Source organism: Tursiops truncatus, chromosome 5 (assembly GCF_011762595.2).
Source record: "Tursiops truncatus isolate mTurTru1 chromosome 5, mTurTru1.mat.Y, whole genome shotgun sequence".
In the NCBI taxonomy this organism is placed as follows: domain Eukaryota; kingdom Metazoa; phylum Chordata; class Mammalia; order Artiodactyla; family Delphinidae; genus Tursiops; species Tursiops truncatus.
The window spans coordinates 113,028,805-113,052,066 of NC_047038.1; the positions used below are offsets into that span (position 1 = coordinate 113,028,805).

General features: G+C 43.6%; 1 protein-coding gene and 1 long non-coding RNA gene across 6 annotated transcripts in view; one reads left to right on the forward strand and one right to left on the reverse strand.

Moving 5' to 3' along the window:
• The window catches only part of LOC117312441 (uncharacterized), a 77,982-nt gene that overhangs the window by 48,252 nt on the left and 6,468 nt on the right, over positions 1-23,262 (forward strand). Inside the window, exons 4-5 of one of the 5 annotated variants that reach the window (XR_012332149.1) lie at positions 616-20,396; positions 21,806-21,931. This is a non-coding gene — a long non-coding RNA (uncharacterized lncRNA). Of the gene's footprint in view, positions 1-615; positions 22,734-23,262 lie in introns of those variants that run through there. The other 4 variants (XR_004526743.2, XR_012332152.1, XR_012332150.1 and 1 more) reach the window with 4 other exon arrangements.
• On the reverse strand, positions 840-13,876 carry MMAA (metabolism of cobalamin associated A). Its single transcript, XM_019926539.3, has 6 exons — positions 13,432-13,876; positions 10,629-10,751; positions 7,675-7,845; positions 4,824-4,909; positions 2,258-2,407; positions 840-1,230 (listed from the first exon to the last, which is right to left on the reverse strand). The coding sequence occupies exons 1-6, from the start codon at positions 13,874-13,876 to the stop codon at positions 943-945; spliced, it is 1,263 nt and encodes a 420-aa protein (XP_019782098.1). The 3' UTR covers positions 840-942.

The following is a 23,262-nucleotide window of genomic DNA, read 5'->3' on the forward strand; positions in this document are numbered from 1 at the left end:
GTATGTCAATTCCATTTTACCAGGGACGAAACTCAAACTGAGAAAGGTAGGTTATTCGTCCAAACTCACACAGCCGATAAGTGCTTGGTCTGGGTTTAAAGTTTAAACCCACCAGTCCCAACGCCAGCACCCAAGCCCTCAATCACTGTGCCATGCTTCCTCCAGAGGACAAAACTTGTTCCTCACCATCAAGAATAAAGTAGATTTTTAAGATGCTAATAGGAAGTCAAATGGCCAAGAAGGAAGAGAAGCAAAAACCTTTGATTACAACCCACCTTATTTGTGGCTGATTTCCCCAGTTCCCTTTGGGCTCTCCTACCTACCGTGGGGAGTCCGCAAGTCTAGACGACAGACTGTAAAACTGTGTTCACATCCCTACACATTCCAACTGTTTTGTTACTCGTGTACATGGCCATTTCAGAAATTCCTAGGTAGTCTGGCATACCAAATGTCGATCACGATTTTCAGCTCTTAGAAACCCACTGTGTATTATTCTAGCCTCAAGTAAGACTTCAAAAATGTGGTCACTCTTGCTTACATTTTCTCTGGAAACCCAGAGAATAGAGGATCAAAGAAAGCGTTTTAAGGTACATGATCTTTTTCTGTCCTCCTCAGCTTTCTCTGCTCGTGACTGATGAGAAGACACCATCCTACAGGCCACCGTGTATAAGAACAGAAAGTAATGGAGCTGAGTAACGTACAGCAGTTACCTTACAAATGCTGCTGACTGCCTGACCTTTGCCATCCGTACCTAACGCTCTTCCACTTTCCAAGCGCAGTTCACAGATAAGGAGGCCGAGGGCACCACAAGAGAATTACTGAAAATATAAGCATGCAAGTGACTTTTAATATTAAAATACTTTATTAAAATGAAGTGCACCCTATCCAATAACTTTATATGTATGAAAAGATATATAAAGTTATTGGATAGGAAGTATTTCATTAGTCTCTGCTTTTAAAAGCTTTCAACAACAGGTCTGCTGCTAGTCCTGGGGACAGGGCCCCACTGAGAACCCTTTTTTCCAGAAGAGGAATCTGTTCCCGGACTGTGGGGTGGGTCCTGAAATGTTCTACCACATTTTCCCGAATGAGGTTCCACATCCAAACTTTCTGCTGCTTCTGTCTCTTGGCAGTCAGCTCCCCACTGGCAAGCATCACATCCTGGAATTCTTTCATTGTATCCCACATTTCAGTGATCCCCTCTCCACTTCTGGCAGAAATACGAATTACCTGTTGAAAAGGGAAGAACCAGAACTATTTTACTTAAAACGATAGAAAACATTGTCATGGGGACTCTGGCATTTGCCAATTAAGTCTTACAGTCTATGGCAATAGGTAGGCAACAAAAATGAGACATTTTATCATCGTGTCAAAGTAGACACGCTGAGAAATACACTAAGGTAACTTACTAAGGTTACTAAGTGCGAAGCAGAAATAAGACACTGATCCAAGGTCGTATTTTTTAGCTCAGAGGTTTATTTTGACTGGGGATTGCTCGAATGGTCTTCAGAGACCACAGGGATGAACTGGGAAATGGTCACTAGGATGAGAAGGGCAATGCTACGTAGGTTTCCCTGAGGGCTGAGAGCCAGAAAATGAAACCGAGCTGAGAGAATAGCCCCGTTCCCTCCATCAAATTGCCTGGTTCAGCAGGTGCTACGAGCATGGGTATCTGCACGGACTAGACAGCTCCAGACGCAGCACAGACAACGTGCCGGGAGCCGACAGCAAGAAGTGTCACTGTTGCTCTCGTTATAGTGATTATAGGTTACTCTTTAATAACACAGGGCCCTGCTACAGATAAAGCGTCCGCATCAGTATTTCTGCATCACTTACTACGGGTTTTTTTTTTCCTTATCGAAAACATCACCCGACAACCATAATGGGAAGGAAAGTTACCACATCAAAAGCCTGTTCTCTCCTACTCAAACTCTAACCTAGATGGTCAAGTCATTAATTGCGCCATAATCTTCAGGATGGTTCCTTGCAGAATGGATTTGTCATCACATCCAAGTGGCTCGAGCCAAGCATTAAGCAATCAAATTTATCGCCTCACATCTAGTCTTTGGCCTCTGGTGGTTGAAGGATTATACTTAAAATCGTAACTACACACTCTGTGGCTTTGCCACAATTTTTAAAATTATAATCTCATCTACAAGCAAAGATTGATCATATGTCTAGCTTGGGACTCACATCCTCTCTTCTAACGGGCACAGTCCACTCAGGGTGAAAACTGCAGAACAGAATGCAAGCTGACCTTTGGTCTCCAGACTCCTGAACGCCTGCGGAGCAATTTCAGCGCGCTCACATACTCTGCTTGTATCCTTCGAGCTGGCACGACCAAGTCTCCATCAGATTTGGTTATAGCCACCAGGTCTGCCATCTCAATTATACCTCTTTTAATACCCTGGTGAGAAAAAGAAAAGAAACTGATTCGTCTAAAATATTTCATGCCATCAAAAATGGGACACCAGTTACTGCTAAGGTTTTGAGAATCATACACTCTAACTTTTTCTCTGCACCCTCCCAAGGCCTGGGTCCTAGGAATCACAATTATTGACAGAAATTACTCAAAAGCACCGACTCTTGGGATTATGGAAGTCATCTGTAATATCTCTTTCAAATTTGGAGACTAACACGCTGAAATACATTCAGAATTAGAGTAAATATATCATCCAGACACAATATGATTGAATGGCAGGAGACAGTTCACACTGCCTCATGATAGATTCCACTTCTCGGGAGCTAACCCTGCAGGATGCAAAACCATCCATCATTCAGGTGCTTAAAAAAGAAAACACCGGGCTTCCCTGGTGGCGCAGTGGTTGAGAATCTGCCTGCCAATGCAGGGGACATGGGTTCGTGCCCCGGTCCGGGAAGATCCCACATGCCGCGGAGCGGCTGGGCCCGTGAGCCATGGCCGCTGAGCCTGCGCGTCCAGAGCCTGTGCTCCACAACGGGAGAGGCCCCAACAGTGAGAGGCCCGCGTACCACAAAAAAAAAAAAAAAAAAGAAAACACCTACGTCACTAACATGTTCATTTCCAGAAAGAGTCTTTGAAGTTTTCCTTAAATGTATGTAGCATTTTTGTTTTGATTTGCATTTGAGGAAAAAATAACCTGATGGCTAAAAACGCCTCAATCTCTTGATTTAAATTATGTTGCGTGAAAACACAGAAAAATCCTAAGGCCAAACCTTATTTGGAAAATGAAGATTTTGCTATCTAAGATTAAAATTTCTTTTCAAATATTTTAAAACGTAACTTTCAGTGGTTAAATTCTAATAGTTAATGTTTCTAAACTGCAGCATCCAGAGTCTGATGTCACTAGTTTTTCAGAATTTTTCAGCTGAAGGGGAGGTGTTGTGTAATATAGAATTTGGGGACTTCCCTGGTGGCGCTGTGGTTAAGAATCCGCCTGCCAATGCAGGCGACACGGGTTCAAGCCCTGGTCTGGGAAGGCCCCTCATGCCGCGGAGCCACTAAGCCCGTGCACCACAACTACTGAGCCTGCGCTCTAGAGCCTGTGTGCCACAACTACGGAAGCCTAGAGCCTGTGTTCAGCAACAAGAGAAGCCACCACAATGAGAAGCCCACGCACCACAATGAAGAGTAGCCCCCGCTCGTCACAACTAGAGAAAGCCCGTGTGCAGCAACGAAGACCCAACGCAGCCAAAAATGAATAAATAAATATAAAAATTAAAAAAAAAAAAAGCATTTATCTGGTCTTTGTCCCAAGGTTCCTGGGGGGAAACTGCTAAATCCTTGGAGTTTCCTGAGTGATAGGAGTGACTTTGTTGTTTGCCATGGGTACCTGGGACCATGCCTGGGACCATACCTGGGTTTATGCAAGATCACTCAGAATGGGGGCTGAGCACACCAGTAGAACCAACCACGTGATTAGAGGGTTGGGGCTTTGAGCCATGCACTAGCAGCCTGACCTCCTCTGGGGAGGGTGGGGCTGGAGACTGACTTCAATCACGTGGATAGTGATTTGGTCAATCAGGCCTGCATAATAAAACCCCAACAAAAACTGCAGACACTGAAGCTCAGGAGCACTCCTTGGCTGGTGAAACACATGCATGTGCCAGAAGGGAAATGTGTCCTGAGGACACAGAAGTTTCGAGTTTGGGACCCTTCCAGACCTCTCTCTCTGTGTCTCTTCATTTGGCTGGTCCTGATTTTCATCCTTCATAATAAAACTCTAGCTGGTACCGCAGTGCTTTCCTGAATTCCGTGAGTCATCCTAGTGAACTGTCGCACCTGAGGGGTAAGTGGGAACCCGCACATCTGCGGGTTCCCACAGAGGCATGGGTGACTTGGGAACCCCCGGGCCTGCTGCTTGCGTCCGGAGTGAAAGCAGTCTTGGGAGGATGATGCCCTCAGCCTGTGCAGGCTGTGCTAAGTCCAGGGAGTTAATGCCAGACTGCTGCAGGAGGAAAGGAAGAACGCTTTCTACAGTATATAAACTAGGACAGTGGGATCCCAGTTAAAAGCAAAGGAATATCTCATGAGGACCTTTCAACCAGCTGTAGCACAAACACCCATGTAACAGTGGTCTCTTGGCTGGAGCTATCCCCCACGTTACAGGTGGAAAGACTAAGTTGTGTCATTAGCTCAAGGTCATAAGTTCTACTACTATAAGTTGGAAAAAAAAAATAGAGAGTTTGCCTTTGACTCGGGTATTTTAGCCAACGTGAATGATGTTTCTTTCCCTACGCTAATATCAACTTAATTTACAAAAAACCCACAACATGGGGAATTTGTACTTTCAGAGATGTACACTTTGTGTTTCGGGGTTGGGGGGGAAAGTCAAAATAATTACCTGCAATTCATCTCCTCCTGCTGGCGGCAGTAGTAAAACAAACATGTCAACCATGTCGGCAACAGCAAACTCCGACTGCCCCACACCTGGAATTTTAAATCACGCGTGTATATTGAAACATTCACGGGAATTTGACCTCCTCGACTCCCCTGACCACCACCTCCGCTCCAGTTCATCTGCTCATACTCGCCATCACGCACTCAACCTGACCCCGCTCTAACCGCCACCTCTGAACAATGTATTAAACGCCGCTGCCTCGCCTGAAGAGCAAAGCTGGGGTCCGCCCCACCTCTGTCCAGCCCCGCTCCCACCAGCGTGGTCTCTGACTGGACGGAGAAGGTGAAGACCTGCGCTCTCCCCTCGCTCCCGCTGCTCTTTCTCGGCTCCCCTTTCGTGGGTGAGCAGCTTGAGCGCCTGATTCCAACCTTAGACCATGTCTGGCAGCTTCCTTGCCTCCTGATCCTTCTATCACCCTGCAAAGCCCACCCGTGGATCAGTCCTACTGCCCGTGTCTCTCCTCCATTAAGTGTCCTGGAGAAATCCCTCAGCTGTGTGGACAGGCGCCACCAGAGGGTCATGGGCTCCAACATCGGCTACATCTTCCTCTTGGTACAGGACAAGCGATGCCCCTGAACGCCCTCGGGCAGCTTCCTTCCTGTTTCCCACAGTGGCTACTACAGACGTTCACTGTCCCATAATCTCCCCACATGACGATGATTGATGACTGCGGCACCTGCTTCACGACCAAACAGAGGCAAGGACGTCCTCAGCCTCCCCCCACAACCCCACAGAGAAGCAGAAACAACACACGCTCAGCCCTGCTGCCTCCTTGCCGGGCCCAGTGTCAGAAGCCTCTCCTTCCTTCCCACCTCCCCTGGGCTCCGGCTCTGCTTTATCTCCAACCTCCCCTTGTCTACAGGCTCCCGTCCCTCAAACATCCCATGAGTTGGGCTCAAGTCTTTCTCATCTGAAAACCAAACACGACCAGAAAATAAGAAGACAAAAACTCCCAACCTCCTGCCCTCATCCCCGCATTTCTCACTTCCTCTTGATAGCTAAATGTCTGGAAAAAGGCAACTTATGCCCACTGTCGTCACGCGACTACTTCACATTAACCGCAATCCACTTAAATCTGACTTCCACGTGCCCCACTCCACTAAACCTCCTCTCCAACTCTCTCCTTCCTCGGTGGGGCAGAGACTTCTGGTCGCCCACGCAATGTTCATCCTTCCCTATTTCCTTCCCCCAGGTTCACCAGGGGCATCAGTGTCCCAGGTGAAAGACCACATCACCAGACCCCCCAGAGACCCCCCACATCACCAGTCAGCCAGAGATGTTAATGTGTGAAAGCAGAAGTCACTAGATGGCGTTTCCAGGAGAGTTCTTTCAAGAGGGCAAAGCCAGCCAGGAGGTATACCGCTTCCGACCCCTTCCCCTTCCTTATTCCCCCTTCTTCCTTCCTTCTACCTGGAACAGGGAGGTGAGTTAGAGCTTCATCAGCCGTCTTTTATCCATGGGCAACCTTGAGGCTGGAAACTAAGTGCTAAGAATGGAGAGCAGGGAGAGCCCCCCCCCCCCCACGGGGCGCTGTAGAACCACCACGACCTCTGGGCCTGCCTGCCTCCAGGCTTCTTTTATTTACAAAAAACACAAATACACAAACAAACAGAACCCACCCTCTTCCTTGTTTGAGTCAGAGATAGTCTGAGTCTCTGAAACATGCAGCCAAACACAACTTTCCATGAATATGTGTGATTTTATGGTCCTCTTCCCCCTTGATTCTCCTACCACTACTCAGGCAACTTTTCCTCCATCTGCCCTTAGACGATGGACTCCTGGACTCTAGCCCACGTCTTCACTCCCTGCCTTCGTGCTCCATGCTCTAAGGATCCTGCGCAAAATGCAGTGCCCTGACTGGGCCACATTCGCTCACTCCTGTGTTTCAGTCAAGGCCCCTTAGCCCATACTTTACTTAACTCCAACCCTCCCTTCAAAACTGAGTTCAGGGGCTTCCCTGGTGGCGCAGTGGTTAAGAATCCGACTGCCAATGCAGGGGACACAGGTTCGAGCCCTGGTCCGGGAACATCCCACATGCCGTGGAGCAACTAAGCCCGTACGCCACAACTACTGAAGCCTGCGCACCTAGAGCCCGTGCTCCGCAACAAGAGAAGCCACTGAAATGAGAAGCCTGCTCACCGCAACGAAGAGTAGCCCCCGCTCGCCACATACTAGAGAAAGCCCGTGCACAGCAACAAAGACCCAACGCAGCCAAAAAAAAAAAAAAACAAAAAAACTGAGTTCAACTGTCACCTCCTCCCTGAAGTCTTCCCTGATCCCCCAAATCTGAATCAGGTTGTGTCACAAACATTGATCACACAGTAATATAACAAATTGTCTCTCCACGGGAATGTGAAGTTCTTGGGGTTTCCTTTTCAGTATTTTCATTGTGTGTAACCACGTGCTAGGGATATAAAGGTGAAATAAAACATGAGGTGCCCAACTACGCTAATCTTCTCAGTGAATACTGCAGACATATGACTCTGCTTAAATAAAATGGGTGTTATGTTAGTGTTTCCATAGGTCATCCTAATGCTGACAGTTTCTCCAGCACTGAAAACATACCACCTTGTATAACAGTTATCCAGACACAGGGCTCACCTTTCTTTTCTTTAAGGGTAAGGATTATAGTCTATATACTCATATCTCCTACAGAGTCTGAGATAGCTTATATTTAATTACCTCTTTAGTAAGTATCTGCTGAATGAACAAAATGAGATTAGCCGTCATTCATCTTTATGCAGCATTCATTTTAATAGTATTTTATTGTTATAGAATAGAAAATCACACTCACCCACGGTTTCAATAAGAATTATGTCATATCCACCTCCTTCGCACAACAGAATAGCTTCGTTTGTGGTCCTTGTCACACCTCCTAAAGTACCTCTAGTAGGAGATGGCCTGATGTATGCATTCATATCTCTTGATAACTCAGTCATTCGGGTTTTATCACCTAAGAGTGATCCTAAAACACACAGTTACATTTTATAATCATGGAACACCTATAAGGGCCAATTATCAATCAGCCAATTCCTAGGGGAAGTGCTTCAGGACATTTCTCCCCAAACCTCAAATTGTATTTCATATTATTAAGCTTTTTTCCAACACCATGTATGTAACGATGCCAAATTAATCTATTTAATGTTTTAAGCCCCTCAACACCTATAATGGCTCCCACTGACTAGAGGTTCAAATCTAGATTCTTCAGTCTTGCATTGGAGGCCCTCAGAATGTAGCCTACCTTACCTGTCCAATTTCAGCTTCACTAATCCCCAAATCAATCTTCCATTCCAGGTGGGGTGGTTCTTTACTGTCCTCTTAACGTTGCTGTGTTTATGGTTCTCAGCTGGGAGTGATTTTTTCCCCCAGAGGACACTTAGCAATGTGTAGAGATATCTGTACTTGTCACAACTGGAGGGAAGGGTGTTCCTGGCATCTGGTAGGTAGAGATCAAGGATACTGCTAAGCATCCTTCCATGTGCAGGACAGCTGCCCACAACAAAGAATGTCATCAGTGCCAAGGTTGAGAAACTCTGCTTTCACTGAGTTGCTTGTCTATAGGACCATGTCTTACATATCTTGTACACTGAATGCAATTAATGTAATGCCTGTGGAATAGAACCGTTGCTGTTTCCGTGTGTACTGCAGTATTCTGGCAAACACCCGTACCTGCAAATTCTAGAAGACTGAAAGCCCCGGAATTAGTGAAATTACCTTTACCTTCTCTCCTTTAGCCACGTAGTAACATCTGAAAGTGTAGTGCTGTTCTAACCTGAATTTTAATTTCTGCTCAAGAGCTCACCTTTCCAAAGCTGCTGCTAAACACTGAGGAGTCCCTTAAAGATACGACCTTTTCCTTGATGATTCCAGTTTTGACTTCTCATAGGTTCTAATGCCCCAGCATACACCTACCAACAGAGCTCGACTACCTTATTTACTGGACATAAAACTTTGTTCTAAAGTAATTTTCTGGGTGAAATCATCTCTGTGTAAGTCAACAGTCTGCCAAAGCTACACTTTACATTATTATCCTATAGATCCTAACACACCGAACTGAAACATTTATGAAATTACTCTCCCATATAATTGTCTTTGCCAGTGAATCTAAAACTGGTGACTGCAGAGCCTTAGGGAGGTCTCCGAGCTCCCACTGCAGGGGGCCCGTGAGTCCGAAGCACAACAGGGATTGACTACAGGCTTCTCAAACTTCAATGGAATGCTATTTTCAAATGTATCTACTGTTACAATGAAAAGGTAAGAGCGTCCTGTTTATCCTTGCACAGTTTTTTCTTTCAGAGTCTTTGTATTTTTACCTGAGAAAAGGACCTGCATTTTTGGTCTGAGAAAGGTTAGGAACCACATAGCTACGTAACTTCCATCAGGTTATCTTATGTCACCATTTCCGCTACTCTTATCTCAAACTATTGTTTTCTTTTGCTATTGCAAGTATTCTAGAGTATTATGAAGGTGGGAGGCAAGTCTCTGCACCTGTGTGAAAATGAAGGCCACTATAAATAAATTCTTTGTTCAAGTGCTTACCTTTCACAAAGTTCTTAGACTATAAAAAAGGATAATACACTGACATGGATTTAATCTTGAACTTTGCGAGTATAAATTTTACTTTACGGTTAACCCTTTCATTATAGTGAATCAAAAACTGTGAATGTTCTCAGCTAAATTTCTCAATGGATGGTAACAGGAATTGTTGTCCACCTCTCTATTGACCTAAAGCCCCTGAAATATGATATTGTATTTATTTTTTAGCATTAAACCCACAGGATATAAACCAAACCCTTCCACAAAACACCCTGTATTTCCCCCTTCGCAACACACATTACATTGTAATGGCCTGCATGCACCCGTCTGTTTCCCTCATGAGATATAGAGCTCCATAAGGCCAAGAGAACTGCATCTTATTCAACATTAAACAACACAGTACCCTTTTTGTACAGGGCCTCGCCTACGATAGGTGTTGAAATACTTGTTAAATGAATAACTGTCATGTGAGATGCTTCAATCATCAAGAGGGGTAAGGGAAGAAAAGGCTTTCCTGAGTATTTATATAGTATGATTTATGTTTCCCTTAAATGATCCTTTGGGGAATTTAGTTTATTCATTTTATCTCTGATGAGCTGCGAGTTAAACTTTGAGTGACTGCATGACCTCAAATCAGTAATTGCCGAGCACTGTGTGCAACGTACTAGGCTAAGTGCTGCCAGGAACAGAGTATATCACATGGTCCCTCTAAGAGCTTTCTGTTTAACTGAACATGTAATATAAACAGGTGACAAGTTAAATAGAGCATGAAGTTTTTTTTTAAGCTTCAGAAGAGACATTACAATATGGGGAAATTACTGAGTAAGAAGCCATTTTCTGAACTGCGTAGGGGCTGATGGAGCCAGGAAAAACAATAGAAGGAAAAGGGGCTGAGCCTCAGGTATGATAGACGAAGGGGTGAAACTGACTTTTGATCATCTCCAACTTCTGGCACCTGTTCTCCTAGCTCTCTACCTACCCAGGCTACTCCTAGGTTACCTGTAAGCTAACCTCCCCTGGAGAACCCGATGCCCCAAACACCTCCCTCAGCCTCCACCTCACACCCACCACCTCCCTTCCTTCACCGAGACCAAACTCAGCCAGAGGTTAGAAGACACCCGTCTGTGCAGATTCCCCCTAAACTGCAACAGAGAGTCGGCTCCACTCCACAAGCCCCTCCTCTGCAAGTTACGAAGCAGCAGCAATACTCACCACCGCTAGTACAAGAAGAAGGGTCCACAGCCAGCACAGATAATTTGTGCCCTCTCTCAGTAAGCATTTTTCCAAAATATTCTATAAAGGTTGACTTCCCAGCACCAGGAGGCCCAGACAATCCTATGGTGGAGACAGACTTTGTAATTTAATGAAATAAATGAAATCAGCACCATGATGAGTTCTATTAAAATACCAGACTACCTTCTACTTCTCCTTATTAAAACCGTCATTAATGTAGTTTAACGCTTCCTAAAGCAGTAAAAGAAAATCTACCTATTTATCTAGTCCCTGAGTAATAGGGTTACAGGAGGGAGAGAAGTCAGAGTTCCATATGTTCACCAGATTCACTTTTAAAATTACAAAATGTGACTTGCCTTTTTAGTATAACGTAGAGCTTTTGGGGCAGACTTCATTGCCTGTGTTGTTAATGTGCTGAATTTCTCCAACATCTGCCCACCTCTCATCATGATCAATGATTATTCCACCCACCCCGATTCTGTCCATGCTATGTTTCCACTGGAAGAACAACTCATTACTCCAGAAATTCCCAGTGATTGAGAAAATAATTTTCTACTTATGAAATACAATTTTTTCATCTCACTCATAACTCAAAGAAAATAATATAAACTGAATCCTGAAAAAAAAACTTTTTTTTTTTTAATCTTAAGAAAGGCAGGAAATTCCCCTACTTGGAGAGTTAGCAGAGCATGGCAGGCAAGAACACAAACTCTGGAGCCAGTCGGCCGGGTCTATTTCTAGCTCTACCTCTTATGAGCTGTGTAATCTTGGGCAAGATTCTGTACCTGAGTACATTCTGCCATAAAATGGATATAAGAGCACCTATTTCTTCAGGTTATTGTGAGGATCAGATGAGTTAATTTTGCGATATGTTATGCGATAGCACATGGCATCAGGAGATATATATGTGCGATATGCGATAGCACATGGCATCAGGAGATATATATGTGCGATATGCGATAGCACATGGCATCAGGAGATATATATGTTCAATAAAATCTATAAAACATAAGCACTTAATTGTAACTACATAAAGTATGTATGGCATATGGTATGCTTGGCGACATACCACAATCTTCAGGGCAGGTCTCTGTCTTAATGGGTGCTGAATAAACATTTGTTGCTTTTATTTACCATGGTGATAAAACAACTGCAACAAAGACTCAGGTTTATCTGGCCTCATAAGGTCCGGATGGAAGAAGCAGAATAGTGCTGCAAATTTATGAGTTGCTAGTTATGTATGAGTTGCTGGTTAACTCTAGGTATTTCTGGACATTTTCTCTTCAAAGATTCTCTATAGCCTAATAAGTAAACACTCTGTCATAACTGGAATTTCTCTTTGGGAATTTGCTATTTTGTCCACAATACATAAAGAGTATTAACACCCAGCGCAGTACTCTCAGAAAGAGAGTCCCCGCAGTGAGGGCAGAAGAATAAGGTGAGGGGGAAATGTGGACTAGTACCAACAGCAGTTGGTGAGCTCTTTTGGGAATTATCTTTAAAGCATTAGGCCCCATTACCCTAAAATCTAGGAGGTTTTAGGCCCCATACTGCAAATAAACTGAGACGTAAGTAATGCCAATCCACTTTTAAGTATATTTACCCATTCCTCACACAATTTATGCACTTTGTCCCCCATTTTAAGTTGTTTGTAGTGCGAGGGTTGGCTGGAATCACCTAGTTTGCCATCATGAAAGGCGCTCGCTCCACCCAAAACTTGCTTAATTCCTTCTGGTCAAACACGTCTAGATTATTCTATAATGCACAGCTTCGAAAATATAACAAGCTTATTTGCAATTACAGAAACAGATCAACTGTTCAAGAAGTGAACACCTAATATTTTTAGACAGCAAATGAACATGGTGTCTCCTTTAAAAGGCATTTTGGTATTGAGCTGGCTGTGCTTAGAGCCAAGCCATTTCCAGAATCTCTAATAAACAAGTATCTGAGGTACCTCCCTAGTGGCACAGTGGTTAAGAATCCACCTGCCAATGCAGGGTACACGGGTTCATGTCCTGGTCCGGGAAGATCCCACATGCCGCGGAGCAACTAAGCCCGTGCGCCACAACTACTAAGCCTGCGCTCTAGGGCCCGCAAGCCACAACTACTGAGCCTGCATGCCACAACTACTGAGCCTGCATGCCTAGAGCCCGTGCTACACAACAAGAGAAGCCACCGCAATGAGAAGCCCGCGCACTGCAACGAAGAGGAGCCCCTGCTTGCCGCAACTAGAGAAAGCCCGCGCACAGCAACAAAGACGCAATGCAGCCAAAAATAAATAAATAAATATATATATTTTTTTTAAAGTATCTGAAAGAAGTGAGACTTGCTTAGAGAAAAGACTAACGAAACACCTAAGAAGTAGAATTCTGAAATGTGATAAGGATAATTATGGTTGCTATAACCACAACAGCAGGGAAGTCACTTTAGACTATTAAGCAGAAGTTCTACTGAGAGAAAGGAGTAAACTGGTGAACAGTTCTTCCTGCGCACGTTTCTGTTCTGGGAGCCACAGCGAGATCCCTGCCAAAAGAGGAATCTCACCTTATTCTCTTAAAATACAGAGCCTTCGTTCAAATGGCCATTGCATTTCCCACCACGTAACAAGACTAATATTTACAAAGAAAAGGCATTCAAAATTCATTCCAAAATTCTGCAAGGACAAAAAAATCCCCATTAGATCATAAGCTATTTTGACTTATTTTAAAAGAAGAGAGAATTTAGAAAAATATTCACTGGACAAAAAACAAAACAAAAAAACCCCAAAAAAACAAAGACTGACCCACTCGAAATGCTAGTGGTTTTCCTTTATTTAATTTCTCTTGTTCTCTGTGGCGGACTAACACTTTCTGAAGAAGCACCTGGGCTAGCTCTTTCTTCCTGTTGTGAGTTGATTCTATAAGAGTTATGGCCTCCGCCAAGCAGGCCCTTTGCCCTTGGATTAAACCAGTATAAAGCTCATCCACAAGCCTTTGTTCTTTATCAGAAAGTCCTTCTGTCTGTTCCTTTAAGGTTGTTTGCAGACATAATTTTCTTGTTAAACCATTTGACGGCAGCATCCACTTTGCATGATGGAGTCCGAGATAACTGAATGGCTGAGCACATGGAAGTCCTGATCTGAGGTGAGTACTTGAGGGTAAGATGAAGTGGTAACGTCGGTAAAGTGTTCTTAAAAGGACTTTAAGGAAGTCCCGATGAGGATGTTGGAGCAGCATGGGAATATTCATTTTGCTTGTAACTGAAGAAATGGCTGGACGTTTTTTGGTTCAGTGCGATTCGTGACTCCCTAAGAGAAAGAAAAACATATTTTGCCAGTTCAACATGCAACTAAGATACGGAAGTAGTAAAACTGCAAGCTTAGTGTTCTCCCTAGATTCTAAAACACACATAATCAGGGGTTTGGGTTGTACAGAGGCATGAAAGTTTCTTCCCAAACTTAAGAGCAAGGACTCCTTCCTTGTCCACAGTTAATATTCAGAGTAACCCAAATCATGAAACTACTGCTCTGCTGTGAAGTCCAGTACACATTAAAATTTTCTTTTAAACAAAAAACAAACATACCAAAAAAAAAAAACACCCAATAGAGTAGAAATTCTATGTCATGATTATTTTCTTCCGTCTACAAACCTTACATCCATCATAACGATTTCCTCAGATCGAATATACCCTATTCCGAAGCTCATTCAAAAGGTTAAAAAAAAATCCCTCTGATGCTGGCCTTTTATTCATCTCCATAAAAGAAAGGTGATTAGTAAGGCAGGCATTCAGGCAAAAGTTTAGATCCATGTATGTATTCAATAGACTCACCTGGCACACAGATAATACACAAAGAATGGCCTAACATAAGCACACAAGCCACCACCACAAGCCTTCGTGTGAAATGAACCGTGAGGACTGTCTGGAACCTGATCCAGGGCATCTCAAAGTACGGTCAGAACCACCTTGGTGCGTATTAAAAATGCTTATCCCGGGGCTTCCCTGGTGGCGCAGTGGTTGGGAGTCCGCCTGCTGATGCGGGGGACAAGGGTTCATGCCCCGGTCCGGGAAGATCCCACATGCCGCGGAGCGGCTGGGCCCGTGAGCCATGGCCGATGAGCCTGCGCGTCTGGAGCCTGTGCTCCGCAACGGGAGAGGCCACAACAGTGAGAGGCCCGCGTACCGCAGGAAAAAAAAAAAAAAAAAAAAATGCTTATCCCCATCCCCAGGAATCAGAATCTCCGTGGGTAAGCACACTAAAGTTTGAGCCACTATAGGATTGGATAAGGACCCTTCGCTTAGATCTACTGATATTCTCCGCTTCAGACTGTATTAGACAATGAAGGCTGACAGGGTCCACTGAGAGTCAGGAGAGTGTGGAGGTTATGAGCCAGGGCCACTCTGCGTCTCTGCCACTTAAGCTATCATGTTCTTGGGCAAGTTACTTAACCACTCTGTGCCTCAGCTTCCTCTTGAGTTAAGAGAATAGAGAAGAGACTAGGAAAGCTAGAACAAAATGAGTTAATTCATATAAAAAGCTGGGAACAGTGCCTAGAACATAGTAAGAGCTCAATAAACATTAGCTCTTATTACTACGACACCAATTTATAAAACTTTAGTAAAAATTAGGTCATAGACCTAGCTTCCAGTGGCAAACTAAAATTTACAAACAATACATAACACCTACCAAGTCTGCATTTATGATTATTTGAAATTTTTGGTTTTCAAGTACCTTGTAGCACATGAAATAAATTACCTTGTGGCTCCCAAGTCCCTCTCTAAACTGTGTTCCAAGGCCAGCACAAAATTAATTTTAGCTAAATAATGTTTTATTAGGAAAAAAGAAGAAACATTTTAAGATTTTTTTATTGTTAGAAATATAACTGCTCATCATTTTACTGTTAGTCTTCTAAAAGGACAATTTATTTTAAAACGTGTAAAAATGTTTCTAAAAAACAACTTAAAAACATCCACTACCGCCCTTCACATAAACACACAAAAAGACATTTAAAACAAACAAAAAAAACTAAGAGGTGCTCTATTCTGGCTCTCTTTCGATACCACCTTTAAACACACTTCTTTCTCATACATACCACCACCACTGCCACCAGACTAGAAAGTGAACAGGCAAGGCTATTTTCTGAGCAGGTACTACCTTCCAGGTCCCAGGCTAGGTTGGTTACAAAAATAATAGCGATAATAGTGTCTTTGAGGGTGGTGACAGTGATATTTTATTATGTTCCAGTCACTGTACTATAAACTTCTGTATTAGTATTCTAAGGCTGCTGTAACAAATTAACCACAAACTCGGTGGATTAAAACAACAGAAATTTATCCTCTCATGGTTCTGGAGGCTGGAAGTCAGAAATCAATGTGTTAGCAGGATGTCACTCCCTCCAAAGGTTCTAGAAGGGGACTCTTCCCTGCAGGGGTCCTCAGCTCACAGCTGCAACACTCCAATCTCTGCCTCTGTCTTCACACGGCTTACTCTTTGTGTCTCTCCTCTGTGCAGACATCTGTTGTTGAATTGGGACCATTCAGATAATCCAAGATGATCTCACCTCAAGATCCTTAACTTAATTACATCTGCAAAGACCCTTTTTCCAAATAAAGTCACATTCTCAAGTTCCAGGGATTAGCACGTGGACATATCTTTTTGGAGGCCACCATTCAATCCACTACACCTCCTTAGGTGGACAGCCTCCTTATCTTACCCTAAATGACGTAATCCCAGCACTTCAACAGCTCACAGAGTAATAAACACCGTGTCCAAAGAAAGAACAATGTGCTGTGGGAACAGACAAGGTTACAGAAACTAACTCTCCTGTGGGAGGAGAGGGTTCAAGTCATGCAGGAGACTATGTCAGGGCTGGGTCTGAAAGGTTAAGCAAAGCTGAAGAAGGATGAGGCAGGCCTTCTAGGCTGAGGACATACTTGTACAGAGGCCGAGCTGGGACCTGGTCTCTTCCCTGCCATATCAGAGAAGACTGAGTAATTCAGTGAAGCAGAAACCTGGCATACATACATATGGAACTAGTGATAAAAAATGAAGCCCAATCAGGATGTAAACTGAGGCCAAAGAAGTAGATGTTGTCTTGGTGGAGGAGAAACAACAGAGATCTTCAGGGACGGCAGCGACCTAATCAACTTTGGTGTTTAGGAGATAACACTAGGAGCAGCAGCAAGAAGTCGAGTGACCAGATCCTGGTAACATACAGCCCAGCCTAGCAAAGACCCAAAAGAGATGATGGGGACCTGGGCCAAGGCAAGGCATTAAGGGACGGAGAGGAGAAGCCGGATTCAAGACCCTCTTGTCCACATTAGGATCCCCAAAGCTTGCCATGGAGCCTGGCGCATTGCAATGGTTCAAAAAAATGCTAATGTGAACTTATTTCATTTCCCACTTGCTTGTCACTCAAGAGTTTATGAACCATTTTCAACTACTTTATTTCACTTTATTCTCCCAGACAATTCCATGAGGACAGTTGGATAGTTGTTACTATTCTCATTTAATAAAGGGAAACCAAGAGCGAGTTAGGTGACTACAGTCATAACCAGTGGTAGGGCCAGGACTCAAACACAGGTCTTTTGACTCTCTGTGGCATTTTGTCTTAATAAATTGCTTTAGAATAAAGGAAAGCTCCTTTGGCTAAGAGGGAAATAGATATTAGTAACTCTGCCCCTCCCAAAGTGGAGCAAAGAATGGATTCGATTTAAAATATGCCCTTTTATTAATTCCAGATCTTGGTGTCAACTCTAGATTCTCGTATAAAAAGAGGAGTGGAGTCATGCCACATTAAGGGAACACCAAATAACCCTCCACATTTGAGTATGGAATGAGTATGGCAGGCTGTTTATCTTCATTTTGTTTCTTTTTCTTTCTCTCTCTTTTTTTCCCCCCTTAGGCCAAGATGAAAAATTAGTTTACATTTTCTGTGCAAACCTTATCAGTAGGAGATCCCAATAATGTATTAGGTGACAGAACAGACCAAATTTCTAAAACTTTTAAATGTTTTCTTTCCCCACAGAATAATTCACACCTGACAACGAAGTGCACAACATAGTTAAACTCATTTTAACCACATCAACCAGATTTTAAAGGAGTTTGTAAATTTTTTAAAAGCCAATATAACTGCCTTGTAGGAACACCTTTCTGCCCTTATTTACGTGTCGCAGGCAGAACAGACTAAGTCTACTGGAGTGGCAAAGTCATGCAGGTAGGGAGAAGGCCTTCCCACCCACTCATGTAACTAAGCAGCTTTCGCTGCTTTCTTACGGAAAGAAATCTAATAACCTGGCCAATAATCAAATCAAACTGTTTCAATGAATTTTCACAACTCTTAAGAGTATGGCTTCATCCTACAATTTTAAACTGAGCACTACCAAAATAAGAGAAATTTTGCAGCATTTACAACACACAGTAAGATGCCTCAAAGCACCGCCATTCCTAATAAACCAGAATGTCAACTTATTACTATATAATGAAAAACATCAAGTAAGCAAAAATACTGAAATAGGTTGGGTAAGTGCATCCCCTTCCCTGCAAGAGGGTTCATATGGACAGCAGCATTTTAAGGTGCTAGTTTTCCACATTTGTTTTCCTCCAAAATATCTTTTATATCCATTCCATTCTCTCCACCATCATGTCCACATTACTATAATGACTTTCAAACTCGCATCAAAGTCCACAGGAAAAAATACACTTACATCAGTCAACACACAGGCATACATATAACTAAAATAGAAGTTTCATAAAACATTATTTAACCCTATTACATGTGATATCCTCTAATACTCTTTTCTATTTTTTCTTAAAATGCAGATTGCAATCTACCAATAGGCAGAAACTACTATAGCCATTTCTATGGTCATTATTAACCATCTTCCTTCCATACTACCACTTATCCTCATAAAATGTAAATCTGACGATATTACTCCACTGCTTAAAACACTTTAAAAGTTCCCTCTATCTTATCTTAAAAAAACTGTTTTCTATGATTTACCTGTTCATTCATTCAGCAACTATTTATTGAGAACCTACCATATGCTAGGCACTCTGCTAAGGCCTTGGAATACACTCGTGTACAGGTCCAACATGGCTCCCAACATCATGAGGTTTACAATCCAGCCAAGCCAGTCATTACATAAATCTTTCATACTCTCTATGAGTGCTCTTATCTACTTCTCCAACTTAACTCATCCCCCTCCTCTGCTTTTACCATATTGCTGTAACTATTCTGATCTGCACAAAGGTTCCAGAAAAAACCACACTCTTTTATACATCTTGGTCATTGTCCGTGATGTTCCTTCTGATTGGAATACCTTAATCATCTCACAAATTCCTCCTCAGCTGTCAAGACCAACTCAAGAGTCTCCTCCTCTATAGACAGTTCCCTGGCCTCCTTTCTATACCCCTTCAGTCAGCATTTCTATCTCCTGTCATCATGTACTGGTCACATCCCTCTATTACAGTGCTAATCACATCGTTTTGTGACCATTTTTTAAGATGTCAGTCTTGCCTAGACCGAGTTATCGTTGGATCCACAGGTTATGGCTCACAGTTTAGGGCTCACAGAATAAATGAATGAATGTATGTTATAGTTTTGTATGGGTCAATAACTCCATTATGCTGATTACTCAGTTGATCAGTGTTTGAAAACTTACATTTTTCTAGATTTCACAGTATAAATATATTTTTAGGACTTCCTTCTTAAAATCTATTTCAGTATATGGATGTTTTCCTTCATTAAAAATTTGCTCTGCAGCAGCCAGTCTGACTTGGAATATTTGTCTTGAAATTGATCCAATGAATATTCTCAATTTCAATAACTACTCTGGCAAGAAAAAGCATCCAGGATTTCCAAAATCAATACATTAGGTCAGTGTCTGCGGCACAGCACAGTTCATACAGGCGAAGCAGTGTTTACACCATGTGTTTCTATTCCTCGATGCTAATCACTTTTGATGTGAAGATAAGTTGTCAGATGCCATTAATCTGGTTACCATCTCCCATCATCCCCACAGGAGGCTTTACTTTCTTCTTTTCAAATAATTTCAGGAAATTTTGGTAGAACAGAATGACTTTTTAAACAAGCAGCTTTTAAATAGGTCGCTGTTATAGCAGAGTAATACAGAACACATACTTAATTCATGCAGGGAATATTCTAAAGTTCTCTGTCCACTTTACCTTTTATCACTCTCTGTTAAGACTATTTCCCAATTTCTACTTTTAGGTTTCAATTTTCTGAGGAAGTCTTGATTTTTCTAAATTCCATCACCAGTCAATGTCCTGATTCATTTCCACTGCTACTACCCTAGTTCAAACCTGAACTAGTCTTAAGGGGCTCTGAGACTAGCTATGGGACCTGGGCAGTCTCTACTATTCTCCATATGAAAATATTAAGACTTACACATCAAGGTCAAAGTGAGCATGAAATGAAATTGCGTGCATGAGCGGGCCTGGCATCGACAGGCGTTAATCAACTCTAAGGAAACTTCTTTTCTCTCTTCCCCAGTCCTCCATCTTGGACGTCACAGCAAGACTCATACTGAACCATGAATGTGATCTCCTTACTGATCCACCTCAAATTCCTCCAATAGTTTCCCACACCCTAGGACAGTAGTTCTTAAAGTGTGCTCCCAAGACCAGTAGCATCTCCATCAACTGAGAACTAGTAAGAAGGGGATATTCTCAAGCCCCACCCCAGACCTTCGGAATCAGGAACTCTGAAGGTGGAAGCCAAGCCTGCCACCGTCTCACAAGCCTGCCAGGTGATTCTGATGTAAGCTCAAATTTGAGAACCAGTGCCGGAGGATAAAGTCCAGTCTGGTATTGAAGGGTTTCCCAAACCAGTTTTCCTCCATTTACTGCACTTGCCTTCTCAGACCTCTCCTAAGGAGAGTTAACTAATTATCTTCCAAACCTGCTGTTCGCTTTCCCCACTGAGATTTTACTCACTCGTTACATCCTTCCCCTCCATGACACCTCTCCATTTCAACCCAGCTTAAACCCCAGTTTTCTTAAATCCCTTCCTATCAGTTTCCAGGAACTTCTTGCTCTTTTGATTCCAATTATTTCTGAGTACTCAGGTGATAATCTGCAGATGTCACAAACTCCCTGTTCCTGGCCCACAGAGGGTGTGTGAGTGCATAACTGCAGGTTGCCAACAATATTAAAAATCAAGAAAAAGCACAAAGAGAGAGATTTTTGGCCTGTGTTGGAGAAAATCATATCTGTGTTTGAGGGACCCACATTCCCACATGGCAACAATCAGCTGAGGGGTACTCATTTCAAGCATTCACCAGCACTTTCCATGCCAAATAAAGGATTTTCGATATCTTCAAATATCTCAAGCTGTAACTTACATTTCTTACCATTATATAACTTTTCACGTTTCTTTGTCTCTCCTAATAGAATACAGCCCTTAAAGGAACGGAACTGTCTGGTTCTTATTACCTTGCACACAAAACGATATGAAGTTTTTAACTACATAAAAGAACATTCTGCACATTGTAGACCCCAAAATGATTAGGAATCTGCACAGGCTTTCGGGAAACTTTTGGTTTTCTACCAACTTGGAAAAGCTATAGTAGTGTTTGTTTTCCAAAGTATATGTATTAAGGCACAACTCTCAAGATAATTAAATTTTTTCAGGTCATTCTGGCTTAGATTGTCTTTCATTTTCTAATGATAAAAACAAATTATCTGAATACAGTATGTCTGCTGGAAGAGACCTAGTCCGCGCCCGGCACAGTATTTGACAGAACCTAGATGCTGTTTGTGACTTTCGATTTGAACCCTATTTTTTTTTGCACCCTATTTTTATATCCTGGATTTTATTCCATAAAAGATGAGTTTTAATTTCCCTCTTTGGTAGTAGCTAAGCTGGACTATTGTGCCTTTTTCCGACCCATCCTCTGGTTAACCATTAGGTTTGGCAGCGGCAAGGGACCAGCCACCTTACCAAAACTGCCTTACTGAGGCACAACGGTAAACTCACAAGCCTGTCCAAAATGATGAAAATTTTAAAACGCTGTTTGAAGAGAATTTCCTTTCTAAGGAGAAAACCAACCTCTGAACCCATTTTGCCAACGCCTGCTTGTCCACACACTTCCCGCACCCCGACATCATCCAACTCAGTAATAGTCTCTTCTTCCTTCCCCCTCCCCAAATCCTCCAGGGGGCGCCGCGACGCCGACATGGGCTCCCCGACGACCCGAGGCGGGAACCCCGCCGGACTCCGGACGCCGCACGCTACCCCGAGCCCCTACTCACCCACCCGCGACCACGGAAGTACAGCCCAGCCCCGCCCCGCCCCGCCCCTTCCGCCGGGCCGATTCGCCCCGCCCCGCGCTCGCGGGCGCGCAGGCGCAGTGCCCACTGCCGGCGCGTTGGGCAAGGGGAGCGGCCGGGGACCGGGTGGCGGCGTGGGGTGTGGCCTGGGTCCCGGCGGACTTGGCCGCGAGTTATGTGGCGGAGGGCCTGTGAGCCTTGAAGGCCTGCGGGCCCGCGGAGCGTAGGGAGGTCCGCGGGGCGCCGGGCAGCCGTCAAGGAAGTGCAGCTGGGGAGGGCGCTTGACGGTGTTCACGGGTAGCTTTTGCTCTCCTCTAGCTCCAGATCGCCTCCGAAGGTCGAGGGGTAATGTCCATCCTCTCCCGGGCTTGGCGCTCCGCGAAGCCCGGGAGATGGAGCCCGAGTCCAGCCCAGCCCCCGCATCCTGCGGCGGTCCAGAGACGCAGACCTCTTCCTAACTCTCCCTGGAAGCTAAGAAGTATGGGGTGAAGGGCGGGACATGGGGACGTTTGACAGTCTGGTGAAATTAAGGGAACTCAAACTCCGCAAAGCAATTTCCAACCTGTAGGAGTAAATGCTCACGTTCTGTACAACTCAAGCTTTTAAGCATGGCGTGGTTTTAAACGGCGGAAGGGCTCGCAGATTTTTCTCTTAAAAGTTACACATTTGTATTGATTAATATTTCGTGAGTTGTACCAAAAGCAAGGACTCACGCTCACCGCCCTTGGAAAGTCGTCAGAGGGCGAGAGGCTTTCGCCTGAAATGGGTGAAAACAAACATGCTTAATATTTGCTACCTCACTGCGGCTAAGAATGGTAACTTATTTTTTTTGAAAAACTGTTGAATCCTGTAATAAGTAGAAAAACCTGAGTTTGAGTTCCAGGACTTTTAGGAAAAACTGACGTCTCCCAAATGTTTGCTGTAGTGTAATAAAGACAGCATCATAAGGCAATAGCAAAGGATCAAATTACGGCGAATAGAAATAGTCATAAATGGGGGCTATATTATAATTAGTGCCTGGAGCCAAGCCCCCAGTCCCCACATATGATTTGCATAATTGCATGCATTTGGGAGGGGTTAGGCATTCCTCAATTACTTGCCATGAATTGGTTCTTACTGAATATGGAACAATAAAAAATGGATTCGTCTTCCTTAGCATCTTTATTATTATTATTTAGACTAAAAACCGCCCACCACTTACATCCCAGAGTAATTGTAGACCCAAGAATAGTCAATGACAGAAAGTAAAACAGGCTAAGTGAAGCAGGGGGTCTGGTGGAAAGAACATGTAAGCACTCAGACCTGGTTTTAGGTCTCAGCTCCTGAACACAGTAAATAGAATAA